The sequence below is a fragment of the Polistes canadensis genome, unplaced genomic scaffold (assembly GCF_001313835.1).
Source record: "Polistes canadensis isolate GaletaPanama2010 unplaced genomic scaffold, ASM131383v1 scaffold_35, whole genome shotgun sequence".
NCBI lineage: Eukaryota > Metazoa > Arthropoda > Insecta > Hymenoptera > Vespidae > Polistes > Polistes canadensis.
The window spans coordinates 445130-454565 of record NW_014569582.1 but is presented as its reverse complement, the minus strand read 5'-3'; the positions used below and the strand labels follow the sequence as shown (position 1 = coordinate 454565).

General features: G+C 27.5%; 2 protein-coding genes across 3 annotated transcripts; one reads left to right on the top strand and one right to left on the bottom strand.

The window, feature by feature from the left end:
• Nucleotides 1–2215: 2215 nt before the first annotated feature.
• LOC106784453 (GMP reductase 1-like) lies at nucleotides 2216–4926 on the bottom strand. Its single transcript, XM_014743999.1, has 7 exons — nucleotides 4797–4926; nucleotides 4501–4739; nucleotides 4056–4175; nucleotides 3318–3575; nucleotides 3015–3203; nucleotides 2741–2943; nucleotides 2216–2638 (listed from the first exon to the last, which is right to left on the bottom strand). Exons 2-7 carry the CDS (start codon nucleotides 4585–4587, stop codon nucleotides 2443–2445), a joined length of 1053 nt encoding a protein of 350 aa, XP_014599485.1. The 5' UTR covers nucleotides 4588–4739; nucleotides 4797–4926; the 3' UTR covers nucleotides 2216–2442.
• A 288-nt stretch (nucleotides 4927–5214) lies between these two features.
• On the top strand, nucleotides 5215–9377 carry LOC106784452 (ribosomal RNA processing protein 1 homolog). Of its 2 annotated transcripts, none has more exons than XM_014743997.1 (7): nucleotides 5215–5665; nucleotides 5782–6005; nucleotides 7379–7549; nucleotides 7611–7793; nucleotides 7880–8145; nucleotides 8218–8917; nucleotides 9022–9377. In XM_014743997.1, exons 1-7 carry the CDS (start codon nucleotides 5437–5439, stop codon nucleotides 9268–9270), a joined length of 2022 nt encoding a protein of 673 aa, XP_014599483.1. In that variant the 5' UTR covers nucleotides 5215–5436; the 3' UTR covers nucleotides 9271–9377. The 2 variants fall into 2 exon arrangements, with proteins under 2 accessions (XP_014599483.1, XP_014599484.1); XM_014743998.1 differs by having other exon boundaries at nucleotides 5563–5643.
• The last annotated feature ends 59 nt before the right edge of the window (nucleotides 9378–9436 follow it).

Below are 9436 nucleotides of genomic sequence, written 5' to 3'. Positions count from 1 at the left end.
ATAAATAACTAATTTATTACAAATGTTATAATAATTGTTTGAATATGTCATGTTTATTTTGTTTATATTGAAATTTTCTTGATACTCTTTATCCACATTAAAAATTACAGAACTATCTTCTTACATTTTATATTATTTTCGGAATTTAATTGGAAATACATACTGCGAGTTATATAGATCAAATATTATATGATTCGCAGGAACAATCCCTTTAATCGATATAAAAAAAAATTATATGAAAAGAAATCAGATTTTGACAATTTATTTAAAATAATTCATATGCTTCTCATTTATATAAAATTTACTCGAAGAACGGGGTCTGATATATGAGAGTATTGAAGATTTTAATACAAATACTTTAAATGTACTTGTATAATTGAGTAAAATATGAAAATTCAAATGAATTGATTAATCGTATTAATATATAGAGTGTATAATTATTTAGATTAATAATAATATTTCACTGATATTTTTAATTTTTTAAACAGTTCCATTTATTACCATGAAATTGTTATTCTCTCTTTTTCTCTCTTTCACTCTTTCACTCTCACTTTCTCTCTCTTTCTCTTTCTCTTTCTCTTTCTTTCGCTTTTTCTTTCTTTTTATAATACATACTGCATGTTATTTTTCACTCTGTTATACATTATCGATTTGTCATACTAACAGTATTTATGATGTTGCTATTATTTCTATATTGTTTTAAAAAACAAATCGATACATTTTGCTCAAACTATAACGAAACATATTACTGTTAAACCCATTACACAAAAGTTCTAATTTAGATGCAATTTTAATACAAATTCATAACTTAAAATTTCATTAAAAAATATCCTTCACAATTCTAACATTTTGATTACAATGGTCCAAATTAATACATAAGATTTCCAACTTGTTGTTCAATTATATGTTGCATTTCATAAAGCATACCTATTACGTTATCTGATGATATTCTTCTTTTTGTAGATCATGCCAATTGCTATTTCTTATGTGCTCATTTTCTAGTATTTAATTACTCAATTCAAACTAATGGAAGTGTTTCAGGGACAAGGTCTCTCTCTCTCTTTCTCTATCTCTATTTCTACAAATTTATCCAGTATCCCTGATAAGAAGGAACACGTAGTAAATGTGCATGTATTAATTAATTTGTAAATATTATACTACATATTATTGTCTTCAATATATTTGGAAGCAAATGTTTCAAATGATAAAGGTTTGTATTATATTTATCTAGAAGTAGTAGATTTTTTAATTGCTTGTGATTATTTCTCTTCGTATGTAGACATATTAATGTTTAAATAAAGATATTTATGTTTATATGAAAATATTTTAGTATACGATTCTCCCATATTTGATGTATAGTACCCATGTAAATTTTATATCTATAAAATAATTTTTTAATTGAAATTTTTTTGTTTGCATAAAATCCCAAGAACACTAATGTTTGCTTTTACGTTATAAATACATACAGGCATAATTCTTCATCGATTTTGATGAACGAGGACTTATTTGAAAGATGAAGATTCAAGCAAAAAAACGGTCAATATGAATTTATAAAAAAGTTTCATTTTCTGTGAAGAAAATTACTTCCAAAAATGCTACTTTATTTTGATGCATAAACTATTATCAAAAAACCAAAATTTTGGAACAATTTTTATCACTGAAAATAATGTGTTTTTATTAATTCGAACCAATCATTTGCTCGCCTGAACTTTCATCTTTCAAATGGAATATTGTTTTTCAAAATTGGTTGAAAATTATGTATGGTATCATTAATGGTGTAAACGCTGTTTTCAACATTTTTTGTGAAAAATTAGCTTGATACAGTGGCGCCCTTTAAAATCTATGGTAAAGGAGAGAACTCTTATCCACGTTACTGATTTTTATATACACGTTGAGTGGAGTTTTTCATTCTCTTGAATTAGTTGGTTACATACATGTATGTTTATTTATTATTATAAATTTATAAATTACATTTTTTTTAGTTTCTAATTAAATCTTAGAAAATATGTAGTTCTCTTTTTTAGGTTAGGAAGATTGTAGTCTTATAAAATTCAGTTGATTTTTCTTTTTATATACATCAATATAAATAAACATATTCAACCAATTGAAAATTAATCTTTCTGCAGTTACGTTTAAATTCTAATGAAAATTTTCAAATTCAAAATCTAATTTAAAAATGGGTGTAGAAAAATTAAGTAATTTCAGAAATAAATGATACATGCAAAAAAAGTTTATTTGTGCATAGACATGTTATCACTTGATTTTAGCATGGTAAACAATGTAAGTTTAATAAAACACTTATAATATAATATATATATATATAAATATTATTTATAAATAATTTGCCAGCAAAAATATGAATGCATGGTAACTGGGAAAATGAATAATCAGAAACCCTTTTTGTCTAAAATTACACTACAACAGATTATTTAAGAATTATTTTCAAACATTTGATGGTGGACCATAGATTGGATTTAATTGCTGCGTACAACGAATGAAAGTCGCACGTTTTGGCAATTCACGTAATCTTTCTGCACCTGTATAAGTGCATGCAGATCGCAGACCCCCTAGCATATCTAAAACTGTATCTTCTACTAAACCCTTGTAGGGTATTTCTACGACCTTTCCTTCTGAAGACCTAAAAACAATAATAATAATAATAATAATAATAACAGTAATAGAAACTGCAAATATCTTATTCATACGTTGTATCAAATTATAAAATTTTAATTATACTCACCTATACTCAGCGACACCACCAGCATGTTTTTTCATAGCTGTACTAGAAGCCATGCCGTAAAATAATTTATACAGCTTTCCATTATTGTTAATGATATCACCTCCGCATTCTTCGTGACCGGCAAACATACCACCAGCCATGACAAAATCAGCACCAGCACCAAAAGCTTTTGCTAAATCACCTGGACATGTACAACCTCCATCCTAAAATATAATACAAGTAACTATCAACATTAGCTTGTATTTAGTGCGATCAACCAATGATATTTACTTACAGAAATTATATGCCCTTTTAAACCATGTGCAGCATCCGCGCATTCAATCACAGCACTTAATTGAGGATATCCAACACCTGTTTTCATTCTTGTAGTACACACTGAACCTGGACCAATTCCTACTTTAATTACATCAGCTCCCGAAAGTATTAATTCTTCTACCATTTCTCCTGTTACAACATTGCCTGCCTGCGATAGAATCATTTAAAGAAACCTTCGCATATATTCTTATATCTTAGCTTTTCTCTTATTACAAATTAGCAACTACTAATCTAGTTTTTATATATCTTATTGAACACGTACAATTATAGTATGGTTTGGATATTCAGATCTAACTTTCCTCACATATTCAACAAAATGTTGCGAATATCCATTAGCAACATCTAAACATATAAATGAAAGTTGTGGCACAGCAGCAATAATACTTGAAAGCCTTCCAAAATCTTCATTCCCTGTACCGGAACTAGCGGCAACATTTTTTAAACATTCAGGATTTTGCGCAGCAAAATCTTTCCATTCGTCCGCTGTATAATACTTATGAATAGTAGTAAAAAGGCCATGCTAAAAAGATTTAATATTAATCAACAAACATTAAATATTAATTTGATATAATCAATTATTTTGTGATTATAATGTTGGATATAATTTTATACAATGAAATATTATACAATAGTGATATGTTAATAACTTTTAATAACTTTCGTACACGCTGTAACTTTAATTGGTATTTCCCAAGCCAGTACAAAATCCATTTTGAATAATGCAAGCAACTAGAATCCACTAATGTATAATACGTTGATTCGTTTTCTTTCAGTTATTTCCTGTTTTTTATTTTTAGATCTTATTAATTCTGAAACGTTGATATAAAAAACAACTATATGATTATTTTGTATATATATTGTATATTGAATCATAAATTTTTAATACCTATGATTCATTTTCATAAGACAAATGTTCTTTCGATTTTTTAATTTAGAAAATAGCCAACATTAAAGTTCAACATCGTAGTAGTATTTTATATGTTAAATAAATGAATTATACCTTTGATAAAGCTCTTGCCATCTCGAATGTTCCTACTGTGTCCATATTTGAAGCCATTACAGGTATACCTCTGTAAGTTTGCTTCGAATTGCGAAATGTAATTTCTCTAAAAAGATCAACCTGAAATATAGATGTTTCAAATAGAAATAACATACAAATAAATATTTATATTGACAATTAATCGGTCTAAATCCAAAGATAAACTATTTAACAAATATAATAAATACTAAAATAACTTATATTACATTTTCATATAAAATTATTATATGATATGTTCAGATTATTTGTGAGCAATTTAATTTATCGAATAAATTAAATATTCAACTATTTACTGACATATAAAAGTACTGGTAAAAGATTTAAAAAAAGAAAGGAAGACAGTATAGAGCTGCGCTGTATTATGAAAATATTTAAAATATAATTTAAAACATAATTTAAAACTTACATCCGACCTGCTTTTTAATGTACTCCTCTTTGGTCGTAAAAGAACATCTTTAAAGTCTAATTTAATATCATTTATTATATTTGGCATTTTGATTAATGTATATTAATAACTGATGAATGACAAAATATAATTTAGCAGATGATTTAATTGATCTTCCTGTCAAAACTAATCACCACTTTCACCCCACGTTTATTGGAAATATTTTAAAGCATAGAGATGGTATATTAACAATGGCATTCCTGGAAGAACGATTAAGATTTAAAACAAACAGTTGAAGTTTTATTTAAATGACTTACCTTTAATAAAAGAAAATAAATACTTGTTAAATCAATGACGAGATTGTATTATTTCTATCTCAACCAATTAAATATATATTTAACTTCATTCACAAGATCTCACAATCATTTATGATTGGAACATCAGATAACCCTTTAATTCGGTGACTAATCATTTATCTCCTTATCGTATTTATCTGATTGGTCAATTTTTAAATTTGAATTCAAATAGTATTTGTACATAATCTCTTTTCAAATGTCATTGTAAATATTTTTTAAATCTTACTTTTGTACAATTTAAAAAAACGAATAATTTAAAAATATATTTCATTGAGTTATTAGTTATTTTATTATTTATTGCATAAATATAATATTATTAAATATCCCTCTCAGGTCAGAGGGATATAATAATATTTATGTTGGTAACCCTGCAACCACTTCGTACCGCATGTGATTCACAGCTGCTGGCAATAGGGTACGAATAAACGAGTTGTAAGGTTGTAGGGTTATATATTGAATATCTCGTATATAAAATAAGATATATAATAAAAATAATAAGTCAAGAATTGCATTTAATTAAAATAAAGTTTATGATTTATTAATAATTAATTATCGTTGGTGTGTTGTGTTGATTTTATATATTAAAAAAAGAAGGAAAAAGATGGCTATAAAGAAAGCACGTGGGAAAAAAAAATGTAAACCGGATTCATCTAAAAATGATGAGAAACATAAACAAGAAAAGAAAATAAAAGTTAAGAACAAGAAAGCATTGATTATTCAGCAAGAAATTAAATTTGTACGATTACTATCGTGCAATGATAAAAGAATAAGGGACAAAGTTTTGAAAAGTTTGAAGAAGTGGTTAATAGTACGTTCTAAAAGTTCATTTGGTAATAGTTTTTATTATTTTATATTATAAATTAAAATTATTTTTTTTTAATCAAGCATATATTTTCATTCATAAAATACATAATAGATTCAATTCATTCTATTTGTTTTATTTTAGAATTTATAGAAGAAGATTTCATGAGATTATGGAAAGGTTTGTTTTACTGTATGTGGATGGCGGACAAACCTTTAAATCAAGAAGAGTTAGCTGAATCTCTTAGTAAAATTATACATTGTTTCGATTCTATGCCATTAGTATTATTATATATCAAAAGTACTTTAAAAACTTTAGCGATTGAATGGTTTGGCATAGACCAATATAGATTGGATAAATTTGCTATGGTAAGTTTATGATATGTATTTCTAGTTTTCTATATAATCATACTAATAGTTAATTTATATTATTATTATTATTATTATAATTAAAGTGGCGTTAGGGGAACTCAAAAACTCATTGCCGCATGTACCAAATCCCGCCAGTGTTCCGGTTCCTGAGCGCGATCCCTCCGTTCGCGATCCTCATATCCCATTTCCTTAATATCCCTTCTAATATTGTTCTCCCATCTACACCTTGGTCTATCCAATGGTCTTTTCCCATTGGGTATACCAGTAAGTATTTTATAAGCGGTTCGTTCCTCACCCATACGCACTACATGGCCAGCTCATCTTAATCGGCGTGATTTTATGATGGTCATAATGTCCGGTCTATTATTTCCACGTTGTGTAATTTTCCCCATTCGCCCGTTTCCTCATCACATTTTGTGCTAAAGATTTTACGAAGTATTTTGTTCTCGAATACCCTAAATTTCTTTTCGTCCCATTTGGTAAGTGACCATGCCTCGCATCCATAAAGGACTACCGGTAGAATGACTGTTTTGTAGATTCTGACCTTTAAGCGCCTAGACAATACCTGCAATAAAGCAGCATGCATTTCCCAAACTGATCCTTTTGTTCAATTCTTCGTTAATTTCGTTCGACTGATTTAGGATTGATCCTAAATACCTAAAGTTGCTGACCCGTTCAAAAATTGTATCCCTAACGACCAAGTTTCTGGTATTATGCAAATTTTGCATTCTATCGGTGACCGTATATTTGGTTTTTTCCACGCTTATTTGCAACCCCAGTCTTCTTGTTTTGTCCAATAGAGTTCTTGTGTTATTTATTAATGTCTCATTGTCTCCCAGCAAAACAATATCGTCCGCATATGTTAGCAATTGCGTTGTCCCATTTAGCTGCAGACCATCCTTACTTTTCTGCAATTCTTTGATAGCAAATTCTAGCACTAGATTTAATAGAAGAGGTGAAAATGCGTCCTCCTGTTTTAATACGCTATGGATACTGAAAGTTTCTAATGTTTGACTACCTATTTTTACTTTACCCCTAGTTTCCCTTAAATAGACTTGGACCAGATTTACCAGTTTTATTGGTATGCCCTGTCGTATTAAAATTTCAAACATTTTCTCCCGTTTTATTGAGTAGTTAATTTATATTAATATAAAAAATTATACTGTTATACTAAATTTATTAATATTATTATACCAGCATTTCTTAATTTATAATCGTACAGTTAGAAAGGCTCTTAAACATTTTTTATTATAAATATTTGGATTGTAGTACCATTACAAACAAATATATTGAGCCGCACTGTACAAAATATTGAGAAACTCTGGTATATATTAAAAGCGTACTAACTATATAAGTTTATTTATTTACAGTTAGTTAGAAGAATATTACGACAAACTTTTAAAATATGTCACGACAAGAATTGGGACATGGAATGGGTAGAAGGTTTAATGAAAATATTGCAAGAGATCTTAATAGAACCAAAATATTGTTTAGGTTTTAAAATGCATGTAACTGAATTATATTGGGAAGAAATAGCAAAGGTAAATATTTCATTAGATATTTAAATGAGAAGAGATGCTATTATTTCTATTTTTATTGTAGGTCAGCAATGGAAACATACCAGAAGATGTTGTTACAAGACTTGTCGAACCATTTATTGCATACTTGGCAGTAATGGGAGATGAAAAACTAATAAGGCACGTAATGAAACATATTTTTAGATATCTTATCTTTCAATCCGATGTTGGAATGGATTACAAAGAAAAATTTGAAGCTTGGAGAAAAGTAAGTGATTAATGTTAAAAATTATTTATTTAATATTTTATAAACTTAATATTAATAAAAGCTTATGTGTGTGTGGTTACGTATAGGCTGGGTTCCCTTGTAAAAGTATTGACGATATGCAAAAAATAGAAGAATCTGATGAAGAAAGTGAGGAAGATACAAAAGTAATTTCTGAAAAAGAATCAACAGAGAATACAGTAAAAGTTTTAGATCCAAGAGCTGGTAGAGTTGATGTAGAGTTGCCACAAATAAATTTTAATGCTAAGAATATATCGGAAGTAATTAAATTATACAAATTTCATCCTTCATCAACAACAAAATCACGAAGACAAATTGCACGTCTTATAGATGAGTAAGTATTCAAATTCATTTTAAAAATATTCCAATAACTTTCCCCTTTTTATTCTAATATTATTATTTGTAGATTTACAGAAGTTTCGGAAGGTAAAATGCCTCTTGGTGTGCAGGAAGTAGAAACCATTCGCAAATTTAGTTCCAAAACAGATCCAAAGAAAGCTGCGTTACGCTTACTGAAATTTAACGAAGAGTTGTATTCTGATAGTAACGAAAATAAACGAAAGAGAAAAAGAAATGGATCAGATGAAAGTTTCATCAATGAATTAGAAGAAATTAATACAGACAAGAATATTACATTAGAAAGGAATAATAAAAAATTAAATAAGAGGAAAAAATTAAATCAAGATTTAAAAAATAATTTAGACGAACCAAATCAAACTATAGAAGAATCATGTTCGAAAGATTTGAAGATTAATAACAAGAATAAACAAAAGAGACGAGGAGATCAACTTGAAAATGAAACTGTAAAAAGTAAGAAAAATGAGATGACTATGAGCATACCTTATAAGATAGGTAAATCTAAAGGAATAAAAAGAAAATCGACATTGATTAACGAGAAAAATATGATAATGAGTAAATTGAAGAAAATGAAAAATAATATTTGCGGTCATTGGGATATATCGGATTACTTTGTACCGGTCAATAGTAATCAAAATAAAATGAATAATTCGTGTAATGAAGAAATTGATAAGTCGATATTAAACGATAAAAGTGACGTAATACCTGATAAAAAAATAATGTTAACTCCTGAATTAGGTAAATCAATGGTAAGTTTTTAAAAAGTTAAAACGACAATTAATGTGTAATTTAATATTATTTAATATTATTTTATATTGAGAAATATATAATTGAAATTAATTATCATTCATAGAGTTCAAAAGAAAACACGGAAAAACAAAATAAATTGATCAATGAATTAGGACAGAAGAAACGCGTGAAAATCGTTTTACAACGTAACACTGCTCAACACACGTCAGATTATATTCAACAAGTTAAACAAAGTCCAGCGATTCCTTTCGATGCTAATAAAAAACCACCGGTTGGTGTTTTGAAAGCTAGCCCAATACCAAGTCCAATTAATCCATTTTATAAAAAGAAATATAAAACGATAAATAAATAATGCAATTTAAGTTATAAGTAAATAATGCAATTAAGCGATATGTGAATTTAGGGAAAAAGAACAAAACAAAACTACAACAACAACAACAACAACAAATTGATTATTTGTTAATAATATAATAATAATAATAATAAAAGTACAAACGTTTTTAATTCTACAATTTTTC